The 20,845-nt window shown below is 42.9% G+C and overlaps 1 protein-coding gene across 2 annotated transcripts; it reads left to right on the top strand.

Moving 5' to 3' along the window:
* The first annotated feature begins 3,340 nt into the window (after positions 1-3,340).
* On the top strand, positions 3,341-19,632 carry LOC139419440 (solute carrier family 22 member 21). Of its 2 annotated transcripts, none has more exons than XM_071169388.1 (11): positions 3,341-3,792; positions 4,430-4,533; positions 4,939-5,093; positions 5,244-5,415; positions 5,660-5,786; positions 7,306-7,403; positions 11,373-11,587; positions 11,843-12,025; positions 14,113-14,248; positions 14,734-16,357; positions 17,972-19,632. In XM_071169388.1, the coding sequence occupies exons 1-10, from the start codon at positions 3,394-3,396 to the stop codon at positions 14,801-14,803; spliced, it is 1,659 nt and encodes a 552-aa protein (XP_071025489.1). In that variant the 5' UTR covers positions 3,341-3,393; the 3' UTR covers positions 14,804-16,357; positions 17,972-19,632. The 2 variants fall into 2 exon arrangements, with proteins under 2 accessions (XP_071025489.1, XP_071025488.1); XM_071169387.1 differs by having other exon boundaries at positions 3,343-3,792; positions 11,870-12,025; positions 17,972-18,536.
* The last annotated feature ends 1,213 nt before the right edge of the window (positions 19,633-20,845 follow it).

Below are 20,845 nucleotides of genomic sequence, written 5' to 3'. Positions count from 1 at the left end.
TTTATTATACATACAGGGATGATGTCAAAATAAAATGTTAAAGACTGCATGGGGGTTTTAACTGCCATATTAATATGTACATAAAGTTAGTCCTGGTACTAAATGCCTTGTATCATTTTCTCTAAACATCATTCCTTTCTCTCACAAATACCCCCAGGAATTGCATGAGATTGTACTGTGAACGGCTTAGATAGCATTAAAAATGGACAAACTTTTCTAAAGCTGACAAGTTGAAATGTAATTCACTGTATGTCAACACATGTAATTCATGGCACAATAATGTACTTCAGTAAAATACATAATGAATGGTTGGTAGCATACTGAACATTTTTGTCTATTCAAATAGCTAATACTTCCAGAAAACAAGGTGGTTTTGAAGTTGCCATTGGAAAAGCTACATCTAGGGCTAAGGTTAGTTAGGGCACCAAGCTTTGATATCAAGGAATTTCAACTGTACTTACATTCTTGTTTCTTGTCTTTTTTTGAGATCGTACTCAACCATATGTGCTCAGTCGGGTTTCAGACCTGATTTAACCTCCCTAGCTGGAGTTTGGGGATTTTTATTCTCTCTTACAATCAGTGATTAAATTAATTAATAGCTGACAAGATTATTTCCCTGGGTAATCAATTGTTGAAGTACATCAACATCATTAGAGTTGTCCCCTGACTCAACAGATTTGAGTTGATTGTGGAAACCCTTTTTCAGAGGGGGGGGGGGGGGGGGGGGGGGGGGGGGTCAGAGTGCTGGGAAGGAGCCTAATTGTCATCTGTTTAAACAACTCCTCAAATGATTCTCTACATTGAGGTGACTCCCGCTGATGGAATGTAAAGACCCATGTTCTTAGCACCAGATATAATTGTTCCTTGAATTATGTTTATTTCGATATCCAATAGACACAACATATAGTAAATACATGGTAGCTATCTTTGACATGTGGAAGTGATACTTTTGACTGTTGACTGGTTTAATCAACACCAATGAGAGGGCAGATAATGAATGGACTTCCTTGAGTAGTAATATGACTACTGTAACTGCTTGGTTGATCATTGATTTTGATGGACTTTGTTTATGTATTGTGCCACATCAGCATTTGCATACCCTCGTATCTACTGGTCTTCAAAACAAAAAGAGACTGTTTCGTTGTATAATGCCAAATGTCAGTTATTTAATGTTTTTTGGGTCATTTAGAGGTACGTCCCTTTAAGTTATTCTACTTGTATTGGAATCCTGTCATTTGCTTTTCTATATTTTGAAAAATACAAACAAAAAGACATCTAAAAACACATCACTTGACATAGTACATTTCATAAAGTCATGTTATATTACATCGACAGTTCAGTTTGTTAGATGCCCTCAAGCTATCCCCCTAGAGTCCATTGACGCACTGGTAATCAAAGTTACATACGGTATGTAAAAAAACCTGCACGAACATGATGGTGTTCTCCATTTTATCAATATTTTATACTTCTTTTGATACCTGAAGGGGTCCTAAAATTCTAAATCAAATAGCTAAATGATCCATACGTAGTACGACCATCTTAAAACAATACCATATGCCAGCTTAGCACCCCAACATCTTAAAATCTTGCACATCATTATTACATTTGAGTCATTTAGCAGATGTTCTTATCCAGAGTGACTAACAAGAGCAATTAGGGTTAAGTGCCTTGCTCCAAGGGCACATCTGCAGACGATTCACCTAGTCGGCTCAGGGATTCAAACCAGGAACCTTATGGTTACTGGCCCAATGCTCTTAACCACTAGGCTACCTGCCTCACTACAAATATTACATAACGCTATACATAATAGAAGAAGTGTTTTTCCTTTGTCATATATAATCAGATATGTGGATTAGGTCATTATGGGGTCATTATTATAATTATCCCTTACAAATATATTATACAATCAGGGTTTTATCTTTCCTGTTTGTTCAGTTCTTATGTAGTCCTAACCTTTTCTCCCTTTGGCACAACCTGGGGACACGATGCAGTTATATTAGGATGAACTCATAAAGGTGTTGTGACCTTGAATGTCAGGACATACCCTTTTGACTGGATCTGCTCCACTGCTCTGCTAGCTCTTTGCAGAACATCTCCAGCAGAACGAGGTTCACAAGAGATGAAAAGTTGACAGAAGGGGTCTCCTTCTGAAAAGCCATGTAGATACTAGATATGCTAGGACAAAACCCTAGTTGACAGTATGGCCCCTGATTGGCAGTTGGCGTGAGTTCCTGAGAAGCAAAGTAAAGAAGCCAGCTGTTACCTCAGAAACATCTTTATTACAGGTTCTCTACTCCATTCCTTTGCTTACCCAGTACACATGTAGTGGCATTATGGGATATCACAGAGGCACCAACAGAGAAGAAAATAACACAGAAGACCTCCCACAAGGGAGATAAGGACTAGATGAGGATGAGGAAAAACACAGCAGAAAGAGGGGCGAAGAGGACTTCCAAAGTATTATATGATCTAGCCTTGAGCAGTGTAATCTAATCATGAATTGTATCTCAAATTACTGTGTGTAACAGACTTAATGCCGTATATATAACTGTCAGACAGCTGGCCTGGGACCAGGGAACCAACCAGAAACTCAAAGTACAATGTCGAGGAGGCATTAGGAACTTTCTGCACCTCTTTAATGATTCCGTGTGAGATATCATGCTGACCACATGGTCATCCTAAACACAGACAGTGGTCAACTGTTCAGAAGGAAGAAAACCCTTCAGAAGTAAAGTCCATTCTGCCCCAGGAAAGCAACGACTTCAGTGTAATCTCTCATTCTTCTGTCAGTGTGCTTGGTAAAGAGAGAGGAGAACATTTTAATTTAACACAACATCTTTTTTTTTTGATACCACTCAAATAAATACATAGGAAAAGGTGAACGCATCACTTCAGTCACCAACAGTTCTTTGGAGCAGCATGCTGGATATACTAGCCAAGCATAAAACAAGCATTTCCCTTTAATCTGTCATTGTACTCAGATTAGGTTCGAGATACACCATACAACAGCTCTTACAGACTCCAAAAGAATGCCATTTACTTACACAACCTGGGGAGGTCTTATCATAACTATTTAGAGTTATGAATGCAGTGATAGCTCTGTGAAAATGCATTATGTGTAAATACACATTTGCCTGTATTATTAGACTCCGTGAGTGTTCTAGATTTACCTACCCTCTTAAAGATGATGGATTTAGCTGATGCAAAATGAAACCAACAGCTAAATATCAGGGTGAGAGAACAAGTGAGCCTTGAGAAATAACAGGGTCATATGTCACTCTTTTGACGTTGGAGTTCACATGTGAGGTACTCCAACCCCAAATTACTCCCCCTATAAAGGACAAGCTGTTCTCTCCACTGGGCCGCACTAATAACCCACTTCCAATCTTTATAATGACTGAGAATGGCTATGAGGATAACACTGCCTTTCTTGGGGAATGGGGACCGTTCCAACAGATGGTGTTCTTTCTCTTATGTTTGAGTATCATCCCTAACGGCTTTACAGGTATGTCTATTGTGTTCATCGGTGATACACCATCCCACCATTGCCTCATACCCGCAAATGCGAACATTACTGGCGAATGGAGAAATCACAGTATTCCTTTGGAGGAGGAAAGCGGGACTGTTGTGCTCAGTAAATGCGCCAGATACAAACTCGATGTCATAAAGAGTTTCTCAGAAAGAGGTTATGTCCCAGGGATCGATGTCAACGTTTCTGAAATACAACACGAGACCTGTTTGGATGGCTGGGAATACGATCGGGGGACGTACATCTCCACTATTGTGTCCGAGGTATGATGAGATGCGACGGTTAAAACGGGTGGGGGTTTTGTTTTATTTCGGTTGTCTGTCTGGATACGATGTTTTTTTTAATGGGAGTCAAACATTGTTGCAGCGAGTGAAACAGTGTTGCATTGCTTCCACTCACTTTATAGCTAGCTATACTGTGACACATTTTGTGGGAGTAAAATGTTGTGCAGCGAGTGAAACAGTGTTGCGTTGCATTCGCTGTAATTTTGTAGCTATTCCGTGGCAAATTAATGAAGTACTTGGCAAAGTATTAATTTATGCATCACTGCACAGTTGTTAGCATATTCCATCATCAACGTTTGGGAATGTAGGCTATTCACCATACGGGTTCCAACTGCATATTGCATAGGCTATACGATGAGCTCACGTTCTGAAATGTTTGCCTTCACAAAAGGCTATTGATCTCAGATAAACAGGCATCCTCCATGTGGTCCACAGTAGGCCTAGATGAAGAACGTAATTGTACAACCTACCAATAATCCATAACGACAAATTACTTGTTTTTTAAACTAAATCTATTCACCTGATCTTCCCAAACTTCTCACCTATATGTTATTTTTTACGATTTAGCCCAATGATGTGTGTGTGTGTGTGTGTGTGATTGTTTGTATGAGTGTAGTGGGACCTGGTGTGTGCTGATAAGTGGAAGAACCCTTTGACTTCTTCTGTCTTCTTCTGTGGTGTCCTCACAGGCTCCTTCCTCTCTGGCCAGCTCTCTGACAGGTAATGGACGGCCTGGGTGAGTCCCAAGTGGCACACTTTTCCCTACATAGTGTGCACTATTTTGACCAGGTCCAATAGGTCTCTGTTCAATAAGAGTACACCATCTAGGGAAAAGGGTGCCATTTGGAACAAACCTATGTCACATGTTTAGCTTTGCTGTCGTCTTCAGTTTGGACACTTCCTCCCCAATGCTTGGCTATGCGTTTTCTGTTTTTCATCATTTCCTTAGAGATTAGTTTTAGCAGTAAGCACAGAAAACTGTTACACAGTGTCCCATAAAAACATTTGATATCCTTACTTTATTGGAGGATCATTTAGAATTCTTCTCCTGATTGAAGATGTTTAGGAATAGCCTACTCATAATCTGCATGTGGATGATTTCAACCTAACTTTTATTTCTCTCAGGTTTGGGAGGAAACATGTTCTCTTTGCCACCATGGGAGTTCAGACTGTGTTCACATTTATCCAGGTCTTCTCTCCAACCTGGGTTGTATTCTGTGCCTTATTCTTTGTTGTCGGGATGGGGCAAATCTCAAATTATGTGGCTGCATTTGTGCTAGGTATCTTTATTTATTTATCTTGATCATTCATTCATGATTTTATCCAATGTCATTTTTACACAGTTGTTACTGGTGTTGATGTGCACAATGTTTTCTTTAAGCCCGATGCACCATTTAACTTCTCATACATTTAGAAATTCTCATCTACAGGAACTGAAATTTTATCTCCATCCAAACGGATAATCTACTCCACTCTTGGAGTTTGTATGTTCTACACCATTGGCTACACGCTCCTTCCAGCAGTGGCCTTCTTCATCAGAGACTGGAGGATGCTGATGCTAGCCCTCACCCTCCCAGGCTTCCTTTATGTCCCTTTTTGGTGGTAGGTGTGTGTAATATACTGTATGCAGGGTATTCAATCCTTCACTAAAGCCCATTCAATTACTGGACTTTGATATAGCATGAGTGCCAGTCTGTCTGTGCTATCATCATAACTCCATGTCACTCATTGTCATGCCAATTGATTTTGGCGTGATAGTAACGGCAAGGGAGTTTGCAAGAGCAGAAACAGATCTGGGACCAGGCTAGCTTTGATATGAACCTGGTTATTTTTTGTGATGTTGCAGGTTCATCCCAGAGTCTCCCAGATGGCTGCTCTCTCAGGGAAGAGTGGAGGAGGCTGAGGCCATACTGAGAGATGCTGCCAGGAGGAACAGAGTCACAGCACCAGAGGTCATCTTCCAGCCTGTACAGGTGATTTCTTCACTCCCAATCCCAGATCAACCTTTAGCTTTTACCGTTATGCACATACTGCAGCTCTGACAATATTGTGAAGGTAATCGCAATAAGGCTATAGCCATGCTCTCTAGATTATGTGGAATTCTTACCATATTGATCACATAGAATCCTCTCAGTCACACAAAAGTAATTTTGTTTTTGGACAAGTTGTTTGTTTGCATTACTCCAAAGATGTTCATCTAGCTTCTATTTCACTGGTATCTTTCTGTGGTTTTTCCCCTTTAGCTTTAATTCTTACAATCTTGAGTTTTTCAGCGCCCTGTGGAGGTAAAAACAAGTAATTTAATGATCAAACAGGACTTCAAACACTAAACTTTACAGGTCACTTCAGAACACTTACAAGTGAACTCACATAAACCGCCACAATGACAGCCTATGGACCTGGTCAAGATTCAAAACACTCTTATGTCATTGGAATTGTTCTGCTACTTGTTCATTCATCTCTCTCCATTTGTGTGATTTATTATTATTAGCATCCTACTGATAAGAACAAAAAAAATAAAAGAACCCCATGGTGTTTGGAATGTCTGTCTGGCTGTTTACTAATCTCACTGTGAACTCGACTAGTCCAGTCAAGACTTCTCACTGTGAACTCAAATAGTCCAGTCAAGGTTTCTCACTGTGAACTCGACTAGTCCAGTCAAGGCTTCTCAAGCTTTTGTTTCTGAGTTTCTAACCTTTTCTGGAGGTATCATGCATTGCATTGCATTGCAGGCCTACAGGTAGCTAGTACTTTCCTCCAGGGAGTTGTAAGACAAAGGAAAGGAAAGGGGGATACCTAGTCAATTGCACAACTGAATGCATTCAACTGAAATGTGTCTTCCGCATTTAACCCAACCCCTCTGAATCGGAGAGGTGCAGGGGGCTGCCTTAATCGACATCCACGTCATCGGCGACCGGGGAACAGTGGGTTAACTGCCTTGCTCAGGGGCAGAACGGCAGATTTGTACCTTGTCACCTTGGCCTTTATTCTTAAAGCATCTCAGAGTACAGGTACTGATCTAGGATATTTAATGGACATGGGGACCTGATCCAAGATCAGCACTCCTACTCTAAGATTATTAATGAATACAATCCAGTGTGTTTGACCTGCTGTGGTGTACATGACCTGTAAAATTACCTACAGGCTAACTTGTATTATGTGTATTTGCTTATCTTATCTGGGGCAGCAGGGTAGCCTAGTGGTTAAAGCATTGGACTAGTAACCGGAAGGTTGCAAGTTCAAATCCCCAAACTGACAAGTCTGTCTTTCTGCCCCTGAACAGGCAGTTAACCCACTGTTCCTAGGCCGTCTTTGAAAATAAGAATTTGTTCTTAACTGACTTGCCAAGGTAAATAAAATATCTCCTTCACTTCTCAATGTGGCATGCTGTCACATAAATTGTATAACTGTCCTTTGAAACTCATGGCTGGGCCTGTAGGTCAACCCATTGCACAAGTTTAATCAAGCATGCCTGTTGTGACTGTACTGCAGTTAGAGCCCAAGGCTGGGAAGTTGGTGGCCCACAACATCTGTGATCTGGTGAGGTCCAGCAACATCCGTTGGGTGTCCATCACGCTGTGGCTGGTCTGGTGAGTCTTGTCTGACACCCTGCATCGCCAATAACAAACAAACAAAACACCTCTGCCCAATAAACCCAGATACGTGCTCAAAAATGCTTACTGACTTTTTTTATCCTCATCTTGGTTTCCAACCTCATACAAGAATTACTCCCACACAGATAATGTTATCTAGGGGTTCCCACACAGATTCTGTTACCTAGGGGTCATTTATTTGGTTAATGTTTCGGTCGACTAAATGCCTTTTACAGTCTGACTTCTTGTATGAGGAGTATATATGTATGTATAATGGTGCCTGAATTGTTACTTTCCTTCCCTGCACCATTATGACAGAGGGTTTCATTCCCTGCACCATTATGACAGAGTTTCATTCCCTGCACCATTATGACAGAGTTTCATTCCCTGCACCGTTATGACAGAGGGTTTCATTCCCTGCACCGTTATGACAGAGTTTCATTCCCTGCACCGTTATGACAGAGTTTCATTCCCTGCACCATTATGACAGAGGGTTTCATTCCCTGCACCGTTATGACAGAGGGTTTCATTCCCTGCACCGTTATGACAGAGTTTCATTCCCTGCACCATTATGACAGAGTTTCATTCCCTGCACCATTATGACAGAGGGTTTCATTCCCTGCACCGTTATGACAGAGGGTTTCATTCCCTGCACCATTATGACAGAGTTTCATTCCCTGCACCATTATGACAGAGGGTTTCATTCCCTGCACCGTTATGACAGAGTTTCATTCCCTGCACCCTTATGACAGAGGGTTTCATTCCCTGCACCGTTATGACAGAGGGTTTCATTCCCTGCACCATTATGACAGAGGGTTTCATTCCCTGCACCATTATGACAGAGGGTTTCATTCCCTGCACCATTATGACAGAGGGTTTCATTCCCTGCACCGTTATGACAGAGGGTTTCATTCCCTGCACCGTTATGACAGAGGGTTTCATTCCCTGCACCGTTATGACAGAGGGTTTCATTCCTTGCACCGTTATGACAGAGGGTTTCATTCCCTGCACCGTTATGACAGAGGGTTTCATTCCCTGCACCGTTATGACAGAGGGTTTCATTCCCTGCACCGTTATGACAGAGGGTTTCATTCCTTGCACCGTTATGACAGAGGGTTTCATTCCCTGCACCGTTATGACAGAGGGTTTCATTCCCTGCACCGTTATGACAGAGGGTTTCATTCCCTGCACCGTTATGACAGAGGTTTCATTCCCTGCACCGTTATGACAGAGGGTTTCATTCCCTGCACCGTTATGACAGAGGGTTTCATTCCCTGCACCGTTATGACAGAGGGTTTCATTCCCTGCACCGTTATGACAGAGGGTTTCATTCCCTGCACCGTTATGACAGAGGGTTTCATTCCCTGCACCGTTATGACAGAGGGTTTCATTCCCTGCACCGTTATGACAGAGGGTTTCATTCCCTGCACCGTTATGACAGAGGGTTTCATTCCCTGCACCGTTATGACAGAGGGTTTCATTCCCTGCACCGTTATGACAGAGGGTTTCATTCCCTGCACCGTTATGACAGAGGGTTTCATTCCCTGCACCGTTATGACAGAGGGTTTCATTCCCTGCACCGTTATGACAGAGGGTTTCATTCCCTGCACCGTTATGACAGAGGGTTTCATTCCCTGCACCGTTATGACAGAGGGTTTCATTCCCTGCACCGTTATGACAGAGGGTTTCATTCCCTGCACCGTTATGACAGAGGGTTTCATTCCCTGCACCATTATGACAGAGGGTTTCATTCCCTGCACCGTTATGACAGAGGGTTTCATTCCCTGCACCGTTATGACAGAGTTTCATTCCCTGCACCATTATGACAGAGTTTCATTCCCTGCACCATTATGACAGAGGGTTTCATTCCCTGCACCGTTATGACAGAGTTTCATTCCCTGCACCGTTATGACAGAGGGTTTCATTCCCTGCACCATTATGACAGAGTTTCATTCCCTGCACCATTATGACAGAGGGTTTCATTCCCTGCACCGTTATGACAGAGTTTCATTCCCTGCACCGTTATGACAGAGGGTTTCATTCCCTGCACCGTTATGACAGAGGGTTTCATTCCCTGCACCATTATGACAGAGGGTTTCATTCCCTGCACCATTATGACAGAGGGTTTCATTCCCTGCACCATTATGACAGAGGGTTTCATTCCCTGCACCGTTATGACAGAGGGTTTCATTCCCTGCACCGTTATGACAGAGGGTTTCATTCCCTGCACCGTTATGACAGAGGGTTTCATTCCTTGCACCGTTATGACAGAGGGTTTCATTCCCTGCACCGTTATGACAGAGGGTTTCATTCCCTGCACCGTTATGACAGAGGGTTTCATTCCCTGCACCGTTATGACAGAGGGTTTCATTCCTTGCACCGTTATGACAGAGGGTTTCATTCCCTGCACCGTTATGACAGAGGGTTTCATTCCCTGCACCGTTATGACAGAGGGTTTCATTCCCTGCACCGTTATGACAGAGGGTTTCATTCCCTGCACCGTTATGACAGAGGGTTTCATTCCCTGCACCGTTATGACAGAGGGTTTCATTCCTTGCACCGTTATGACAGAGGGTTTCATTCCCTGCACCGTTATGACAGAGGGTTTCATTCCCTGCACCGTTATGACAGAGGGTTTCATTCCCTGCACCGTTATGACAGAGGGTTTCATTCCCTGCACCGTTATGACAGAGGGTTTCATTCCCTGCACCGTTATGACAGAGGGTTTCATTCCCTGCACCGTTATGACAGAGGGTTTCATTCCCTGCACCGTTATGACAGAGGGTTTCATTCCCTGCACCGTTATGACAGAGGGTTTCATTCCCTGCACCGTTATGACAGAGGGTTTCATTCCCTGCACCGTTATGACAGAGGGTTTGCACCGTTATTCCCTGCACCGTTATGACAGAGGGTTTCATTCCTTGCACCGTTATGACAGAGGGTTTCATTCCCTGCACCGTTATGACAGAGGGTTTCATTCCCTGCACCGTTATGACAGAGGGTTTCATTCCCTGCACCGTTATGACAGAGGGTTTCATTCCCTGCACCGTTATGACAGAGGGTTTCATTCCCTGCACCGTTATGACAGAGGGTTTCATTCCCTGCACCGTTATGACAGAGGGTTTCATTCCTTTCACCGTTATGACAGAGGGTTTCATTCCTTGCACCGTTATGACAGAGGGTTTCATTCCCTGCACCGTTATGACAGAGGGTTTCATTCCCTGCACCGTTATGACAGAGGGTTTCATTCCCTGCACCGTTATGACAGAGGGTTTCATTCCCTGCACCGTTATGACAGAGGGTTTCATTCCCTGCACCGTTATGACAGAGGGTTTCATTCCCTGCACCGTTATGACAGAGGGTTTCATTCCCTGCACCGTTATGACAGAGGGTTTCATTCCCTGCACCGTTATGACAGAGGGTTTCATTCCCTGCACCGTTATGACAGAGGGTTTCATTCCCTGCACCGTTATGACAGAGGGTTTCATTCCCTGCTCCGTTATGACAGAGGGTTTCATTCCCTGCACCGTTATGACAGAGGGTTTCATTCCCTGCACCGTTATGACAGAGGGTTTCATTCCCTGCACCGTTATGACAGAGGGTTTCATTCCCTGCACCGTTATGACAGAGGGTTTCATTCCCTGCACCGTTATGACAGAGGGTTTCATTCCCTGCACCGTTATGACAGAGGGTTTCATTCCCTGCACCGTTATGACAGAGTTTCATTCCCTGCACCGTTATGACAGAGGGTTTCATTCCCTGCACCGTTATGACAGAGGGTTTCATTCCCTGCACCGTTATGACAGAGGGTTTCATTCCCTGCACCAGCATGGTACAGTAAGTAATGTGTGTTGATTGTCACTTCAAAAGGCCCTGTCTACAGGCCCTGGTCAAGGGTAGTGCACTGTATAGGGAATTAGGTGGGACGCAAACAATGATGGATGCAACCCATGTTTGTCTCTTCAGGACCATTCTGTCCATCGGGTACTTTGCCTTGTCACTGAACACGTCCAACCTGGCAGGGAGCTCCTATCTGAACTGTTTTCTGTCAGCTGCCATTGAGGTCCCTGCCTATACCATGGCCTGGCTCATGTTCCGCTGCTGCCCCCGGCGCCTGTGTCTCTTCTCCACTCTGTTTCTGGGTGGGGTGGTGCTGCTCTGCATAAACCTCATACCACCAAGTAAGACTCAAACAAAGATAGAGGTATTCATAAAGGCATTCTGTTATCACATCACCCTTAATAACAGAGAGAAATAGACATGCAGATTAAAATCAGATTGAATCAACAATATTGAGTTTGAAACCGGACAATTGATGACATAGAATGGTGACAAGATTTCAGGTATAGAATAGTATATTACAATAACAAATGAACCCTTCTATAAGAATCTATGACATGACCTTCATTGGCCCTCCATTGCTGTGTCCATGGCAGATCTGAGCTCTGTGTCCACTGCACTAGAGATGCTGGGGAAGTTTGGTGTGACTGCAGCTTTTTCCATCGTGTACGCCTACACGGCTGAGCTCTACCCCACTGTCGTGAGGAACACAGCCATAGGGGCCTGTTCCATGGCCTCCAGAGTGGGGAGCATCTCTGCCCCATACTTCATCTATCTGGGTGGGTAGGACTCAAAGTGAAGCTGAAGGAAAGACAGATGTGCACATGGAAGCACTGCAGAGCAGTAATATCACCCCTTTGTCTCTTTGTTATTGTTTAGCCTATCACTGTCATGCGGAAGTTTAGGATGTGAAGTTTAGTACTTTTTACTTTGTATTTTCTCAGAAACTACATGGAAAAATGTGTAATTACATACAGTAACTAGAAATGAACTATGGTGTTGAGTCTTGTGTAATGAACAACAGCGAGTTTAAGCGCAAGTGTACACAATCCCCACCACTTAAACAAATTGATTTTTCCGTACTGCTTGTTACCTACCATGTAGTTTCTCGATAAATAGGAAAATGAATAACGAACTGCAAGTATTGCTTGTTACCATATAGTTTCTCAATAAATACAAAATATTTAGTAGTAAAAAATATAGTGCTATCCTATCAACTCCTCTCCTCTCTGTCTGTTGGGTAGACACACATTCCCCTCCCTCTCTCCTCTGTCCTCTCTGTCTGTTGGGTAGACACACATACCCCTCCCTCTCTCCTCTGTCCTCTCTGTCTGTTGGGTAGACACACATACCCCTCCCTCTCTCCTCTGTCCTCTCTGTCTGTTGGGTAGACACACATACCCCTCCCTCTCTCCTCTGTCCTCTCTGTCTGTTGGGTAGACACACATTCCCCTCCCTCTCTCCTCTGTCCTCTCTGTCTGTTGGGTAGACACACATACCCCTCCCTCTCTCCTCTGTCCTCTCTGTCTGTTGGGTAGACACACATTCCCCTCCCTCTCTCCTCTGTCCTCTCTGTCTGTTGGGTAGACACACATTCCCCTCCCTCTCTCCTCTGTCCTCTCTGTCTGTTGGGTAGACACACATTCCCCTCCCTCTCTCCTCTGTCCTCTCTGTCTGTTGGGTAGACACACATTCCCCTCCCTCTCTCCTCTGTCCTCTCTCTGTTGGGTAGACACACATACCCCTCCCTCTCTCCTCTGTCCTCTCTGTCTGTTGGGTAGACACACATTCCCCTCCCTCTCTCCTCTGTCCTCTCTGTCTGTTGGGTAGACACACATTCCCCTCCCTCTCTCCTCTGTCCTCTCTGTCTGTTGGGTAGACACACATTCCCCTCCCTCTCTCCTCTGTCCTCTCTGTCTGTTGGGTAGACACACATTCCCCTCCCTCTCTCCTCTGTCCTCTCTGTCTGTTGGGTAGACACACATTCCCCTCCCTCTCTCCTCTGTCCTCTCTGTCTGTTGGGTAGACACACATACCCCTCCCTCTCTCCTCTGTCCTCTCTGTCTGTTGGGTAGACACACATTCCCCTCCCTCTCTCCTCTGTCCTCTCTGTCTGTTGGGTAGACACACATTCCCCTCCCTCTCTCCTCTGTCCTCTCTGTCTGTTGGGTAGACACACATTCCCCTCCCTCTCCCTCATTAGTCAGATGTGTGTGATGGCTCTCTCTCCTCTCTGCCTGTTGGGTAGACACACATTCCCCTCCCTCTCCCTCATTAGTCAGATGTGTGTGATGGCTCTCTCTCCTCTCTGCCTGTTGGGTAGACACACATTCCCCTCCCTCTCCCTCATTAGTCAGATGTGTGTGATGGCTCTGTCCACTCTGCCACTTCCTGTCCAGTCTGTATGAGTTTGGAACCCTTCCACCCCCCTCTCTCTCTGGCAACTGGGGCTTCCTCTTACCTTCTTACATTTACTCTTTACTGTATCCAGTCCTGGTCAAACTTGTTAAATGCAATCAAACCAGGTGATTTATGCATCCAGACATCAAAGGAGGCTGGTGGGAGGAGCTATAGGAGGACGAGCTCATTGTAATGGCTGGAATGCAGTTAATGTAACGGAGTCAAACATGTTGTTTCCATGTGTTTGATCTGTTTGATACCGTTATATTTATTCAATTTCAGCCATTACAATGAGCAAATCCTTCTATAGCTCCTCCCACCAACCTCCTCTGCCAGACATACAGGCAGAAGCAGAGCATAAAACACTCTTGTCTCTTCACCTTTTGTTCATAGCATTGTTTTGAGCTGATCTAATTGAAAACAATGTTTTCCACTCTCTCATTTATTGCTGCTGTCTTTGGCACAGGAGGCTATTCCAAGTCGCTGCCATACATTCTAATGGGGAGTCTTACAGCTCTGTCTGGGTTGCTTAGCCTCCTGCTGCCTGAGAGCCATCGTATGCCTCTTCCAGACACCATCACTCACATGCAGACCTTCCCAGGGTAAGGCCATATAATACCAAGGCTGCTGTATGTGTGATGCTCTCTGCTGGCAGGGTAGTGTAACAGTGCCACAGGGACAACAGGGTCATGTTCCTTAGTGCACACCGTAGCAAACCCTTTTGCAATGGAAAACAAGAGTCTTAATTGCTAAGTTCAGGATGTCTTGGTCCGTTTTCAGTTTGTTGGTTTCTAGGGACACAACCCAGCTGGTCAAAAAGGCACGGGGCACAGGAGTTATAATACATGAGCTCTACAATTGTACAGGTGGAAACATGTTTCATATTTAACAGTTTATATTCAAGAAGTTTGAACCCAAAACTTTAAGAATGTGAAAAGCATTTTTATCAACTTAGTTTATCAATAACCAACCATTCTTTGAAGCTTACTTGAAACCAGAATCACACACTTGCAGAGATTATGTTTCTGAGATGATGATATATGTCTGATACTATGTCAATGGTCTATTTTTTTTGCCTATCCCTTAGATGGAAAAAGAGATCAGTGTATAAACTGAGCCAATCTACAGGAGAGGAAGATGTGTCCGATACTTTGTGACAGCTACTGGACACCTCAGTTGTTCTTTCAACATGTACTTGTATTACCACATTGTGTAACTAACCAATATGCTTATAAAGCACTTTTTCTATGCATTTTATATGTGCGAAGTATCACTATTGTTTTGCATATTTTGTACTTACAGTTGAAGTCGGAAGTTTACATACACCTTAGCCAAATACATTTAAACTCAGTTTTTCACAATTCCTGACTTTTAATCCTTGTAAAAATTCCCTGTCTTAGGCCAGTTAGGATCACCACTTAATTGTAAGAATGTGAAATGTCAGAATAATAGTAGAGAGAATGATTTATTTCAGCTTTTACTTCTTTCATCACATTCCCAGTGGGACAGAAGTTTATATATACTCAGTTAGTATTTGGTAGCATTGCCTTTTAAATTGTTTAACTTGGCTCAAACGTTTTGGGTAGCCTTCCACAAGCTTCCCACGATAAGAATTGAATTTTGGCCCATTCCTCCTGACAGAGCTGGTGTAACTGAGTCAGGTTTGTAGGCCATCTTGCTCGCACATGCTTTTTCAGTTATGCCCACAAATTTTCTATAGGATTGAAGTCAGGGCGTTGTGATGGCCACTCCAATACCTTGACTTGGTTGTTCTTAAGCCATTTTTCCACAACTTTGGAAGTATGCTTGATGCTGCCGCCCCCGTGCTTGACGGTTGGGATGGTGTCTTCAGCTTGCAAGCCTCCCCCTTTTTCCTCCAAACATAACGATGATCATTATGGCCAAACAGTTATATTTTTGTTTCATCAGACCAGAGGACATTTCTCCAAAAAGTACAATCTTTGTCCCCATGTGCATTTGCAAACCGTAGTCTGGCTTTTTTATGGCTGTTTTGGAGCAGTGGCTTCTTCCTTGCTGAGCGGCCTTTCAGGTTATGTTGTTATAGGACTCATTTTACTGTGGATATAGATACTTTTGTTACTGTTTCCTCCAGCAACTTCACAAGGTCCTTTGCTCTTGTTCTGGGATTGATTCATTTCTAGGAGACAGAACGCATCTCCTTCCTGAGCGGTATGACAGCTGCGTGGTCCCATGGTGTTTATACTTGCATACTATTGTTTATACAGATGAACATGGTGCCATCAGGCATTTGGAAATTGCTCCCAAGGATGAACCAGACTTGTGGAGGTCTACAATTATTTTGTTCTGAGGTCTTGGCTGATTTATTTTGATTTTCCCATGATGTCAAGCAAAGAGGCACTGAGTTTGAAGGTAGGCCTTGAAATACATCCACAGGTACACCTCCAATTGACTCAAATTATGTCAATTAGACTATCAGAAGCTTCTAAAGCCATGACATCATTTTCTGGAATTTTCCAAGCTGTTTAAAGGCACAGTCAACTTAGCGTATGTAAACTTCTGACCCACTGGAATTGTGATACAGTGCATTAATCTATCTGTAAACAATTGTTGGAAAAATGACTTGTGTCATGTAGAAGGTAGATGTCCAAACCAACTTGCCAAAACTATAGTTTGTTTACAAGAAATATGTGGAGTGGTTGAAAAACAAGTTTTAATGACTCCAACCTACAGTGCCTTGCGAAAGTATTCGGCCCCCTTGAACTTTGCGATCTTTTGCCACATTTCAGGCTTCAAACATAAAGATATAAAACTGTATTTTTTTGTGAAGAATCAACAACAAGTGGGACACAATCATGAAGTGGAACGACATTTATTGGATATTTCAAACTTTTTTAACAAATCAAAAACTGAAAAATTGGGCGTGCAAAATTATTCAGCCCCTTTTACTTTCAGTGCAGCAAACTCTCTCCAGAAGTTCAGTGAGGATCTCTGAATGATCCAATGTTGACCTAAATGACTAATGATGATAAATACAATCCACCTGTGTGTAATCAAGTCTCCGTATAAATGCACCTGCACTGTGATAGTCTCAGAGGTCCGTTAAAAGCGCAGAGAGCATCATGAAGAACAAGGAACACACCAGGCAGGTCCGAGATACTGTTGTGAAGAAGTTTAAAGCCGGATTTGGATACAAAAAGATTTCCCAAGCTTTAAACATCCCAAGGAGCACTGTGCAAGCGATAATATTGAAATGGAAGGAGTATCAGACCACTGCAAATCTACCAAGACCTGGCCGTCCCTCTAAACTTTCAGCTCATACAAGGAGAAGACTGATCAGAGATGCAGCCAAGAGGCCCATGATCACTCTGGATGAACTGCAGAGATCTACAGCTGAGGTGGGAGACTCTGTCCATAGGACAACAATCAGTCGTATATTGCACAAATCTGGCCTTTATGGAAGAGTGGCAAGAAGAAAGCCATTTCTTAAAGATATCCATAAAAAGTGTTGTTTAAAGTTTGCCACAAGCCACCTGGGAGACACACCAAACATGTGGAAGAAGGTGCTCTGGTCAGATGAAACCAAAATTGAACTTTTTGGCAACAATGCAAAACGTTATGTTTGGCGTAAAAGCAACACAGCTGAACACACCATCCCCACTGTCAAACATGGTGGTGGCAGCATCATGGTTTGGGCCTGCTTTTCTTCAGCAGGGACAGGGAAGATGGTTAAAATTGATGGGAAGATGGATGGAGCCAAATACTGGACCATTCTGGAAGAAAACCTGATGGAGTCTGCAAAAGACCTGAGACTGGGACGGAGATTTGTCTTCCAACAAGACAATGATCCAAAACATAAAGCAAAATCTACAATGGAATGGTTCAAAAATAAACATATCCAGGTGTTAGAATGGCCAAGTCAAAGTCCAGACCTGAATCCAATCGAGAATCTGTGGAAAGAACTGAAAACTGCTGTTCACAAATGCTCTCCATCCAACCTCACTGAGCTCGAGCTGTTTTGCAAGGAGGAATGGGAAAAAATGTCAGTCTCTCGATGTGCAAAACTGATAGAGACATACCCCAAGCGAATTACAGCTGTAATCGCAGCAAAAGGTGGCGCTACATAGTATTAACTTAAGGGGGCTGAATAATTTTGCACGCCCAATTTTTCAGTTTTTGATTTGTTAAAAAAGTTTGAAATATCCAATAAATGTCGTTCCACTTCATGATTGTGTCCTTCTTGTTGTTGATTCTTCACAAAAAAATACAGTTTTATATCTTTATGTTTGAAGCCTGAAATGTGGCAAAAGGTCGCAAAGTTCAAGGGGGCCGAATACTTTCGCAAGGCACTGTGTCTATAAACTTCCAACTTCAACTGTACTTTATTTGTACTCGCTGATTTTATAACTGCACGTGTTTTATTTTTATATAGACTCTTGCCAAGATTTTGTACCTCACAGAGCTAGAGGACAACAACGCATGTCCTAACAAAGTAATGAATTCATAGTAAAATGCAGAGATTAACCCTTTCACAGCTTCTCATAAAAATGTTATCAACATAAACATTTATATATTAAGGTTGAACCAACAGATTACATGTAACAAAAATGATTATGTGAAATTGAATGAAACAATAATGTATGTTGATGCTAATATGATGTACAATATTCCATTATGTTTCTATATGATAACAATAGTGTAATATTTAATATGCCATATACTATTTTTTAAGTTTCATTAATTGTAATTAACTTAACCATTATTACACACCCCTCACTATTGTCATTGGTTACACTAATTGCACTGTTTGTCTACATAACCTGGTTCAAGTATTCATGACATTGCCCTGAGGAAGGCACAGTGATGCCGAAACGTTGGTAAATACCCATTAAATAAAGATAATACAAGGAGTGTGCAACTTTTTTTATTTTGATAGTTTATTCGCCTTTAGTCAGCACCTCCACACAAATTATTGTTCTGGGTGTGCGCCAGCTCATGTTTTTTTGTTTTTGTTTTATCAACATAAAGACAGAAAATATATATTTGTAATATATAAGTACCAGTCAAAAGGTTGAACACATCTACTCATTCAAGGGTTTTTATTTATTTTCACTATTTTCTACATTGTAGAATAGTGAAAACATCAAAACTATGAAAGAACACATATGGAATCATGTAGTAACCAAAATATGTAGAAAATAGTGAAAATAAAGAAAAACCCTTGAATGAGTGTGTCCAAACCTTTGACTAGTACTGTATATATTAGAGTTTGAACATAATTTTTGTTCTTACATTGAAAATTGGTGTAAGTGTTGTGGTACCCAATTGGTAGTTACAGTCTTGTCCCATCGCTGCAACTCCTGTACGTACTCGGGAGAGGCGAAGGTCGAGAGCCGTGCGTCCTCTGAAACACAACCCAGCCAAGCCGCACTGCTTCTTGATACAATGCCCGCTTAACCCAGAAGCCAGCCGCACCAACGTGTCGGAGGAAACACTGTACACCTGGCGACCGTGTCAGCGTGCATTGCGCCCGGCCCGCCACAGGAGTCGCTAGTGCGCGATGGGACAAGAACATCCCTGCCGGCCAAACCCTCATGAAGATGGGCCAATTGTGCACCGCCCCATGGATCTCCCAGTTGTGGCCAGCTGCGACAGAGCCTGGACTTGAACCAGTATCTCTAGTAGCACAGGTAGCACTGTGATGCAGCGTCTTAGACCACCACTCGGGAGGCCAGGAGTGTTTTCTTGGCTTTTTGATAACCAAATAACAAATTCAAAATTGCATTGGCAGGCTCTTGGTATCAAAGCCTCTCCTCGAAAGATGTCTTTCATTTATTTAAAATTACTATTTTTCCTTCATCTAGGTTAAGCAAAGTGTCAAAAAAAAATATTAACACGCTATGAAGACATATGAAAGCCAACAATCAATGCAATACAAAATGTAAGAAAAATTATGTGTATTTACACTGGACAAAACACCAAATAAAAATACACTGTAGGGTCAAAAGTATGTGGACACTTGCTCATTGGACATCTCATTCCAAAATCATGGGCATTAATAGGTACAGTGCCTTGCGAAAGTATTCGGCCCCCTTGAACTTTGCGACCTTTTGCCACATTTCAAGCTTCAAACATAAAGATATAAAACTGTATTTTTTTGTGAAGAATCAACAACAAGAAGGACACAATCATGAAGTGGAACGACATTTATTGGATATTTCAAACTTTTTTAACAATTCAAAAACTGAAAAATTGGGCGTGCAAAATTATTCAGCCCCTTTAAGTTAATACTTTGTAGCGCCACCTTTTGCTGCGATTACAGCTGTAAGTCGCTTGGGGTATGTCTCTATCAGTTTTGCACATCGAGAGACTGAAATTTTTTCCCATTCCTCCTTGCAAAACAGCTCGAGCTCAGTGAGGTTGGATGGAGAGCATTTGTGAACAGCAGTTTTCAGTTCTTTCCACAGATTCTCGATTGGATTCAGGTCTGGACTTTGACTTGGCCATTCTAACACCTGGATATGTTTATTTTTGAACCATTCCATTGTAGATTTTGCTTTATGTTTTGGATCATTGTCTTGTTGGAAGACAAATCTCCGTCCCAGTCTCAGGTCTTTTGCAGACTCCATCAGGTTTTCTTCCAGAATGGTCCTGTATTTGGCTCCATCCATCTTCCCATAAATTTTAACCATCTTCCCTGTCCCTGCTGAAGAAAAGCAGGCCCAAACCATGATGCTGCCACCACCATGTTTGACAGTGGGGATGGTGTGTTCAGGGTGATGAGCTGTGTTGCTTTTACGCCAAACATAACGTCTTGCCAAAAAGTTCAATTTTGGTTTCATCTGACCAGAGCACCTTCTTCCACATGTTTGGTGTGTCTCCCAGGTGGCTTGTGGCAAACTTTAAACAACACTTTTTATGGATATCTTTAAGAAATGGCTTTCTTCTTGCCACTCTTCCATAAAGGCCAGATTTGTGCAATATACGACTGATTGTTGTCCTATGGACAGAGTCTCCCACCTCAGCTGTAGATCTCTGCAGTTCATCCAGAGTGATCATGGGCCTCTTGGCTGCATCTCTGATCAGTCTTCTCCTTGTATGAGCTGAAAGTTTAGAGGGACGGCCAGGTCTTGGTAGATTTGCAGTGGTCTGATACTCCTTCCATTTCAATATTATCGCTTGCACAGTGCTCCTTGGGATGTTTAAAGCTTGGGAAATCT

The sequence above is a fragment of the Oncorhynchus clarkii genome, chromosome 10 (genome assembly GCF_045791955.1).
Source record: "Oncorhynchus clarkii lewisi isolate Uvic-CL-2024 chromosome 10, UVic_Ocla_1.0, whole genome shotgun sequence".
Classification (NCBI taxonomy): domain Eukaryota; kingdom Metazoa; phylum Chordata; class Actinopteri; order Salmoniformes; family Salmonidae; genus Oncorhynchus; species Oncorhynchus clarkii.
This window is presented reverse-complemented; position numbering and strand designations above follow the sequence as displayed.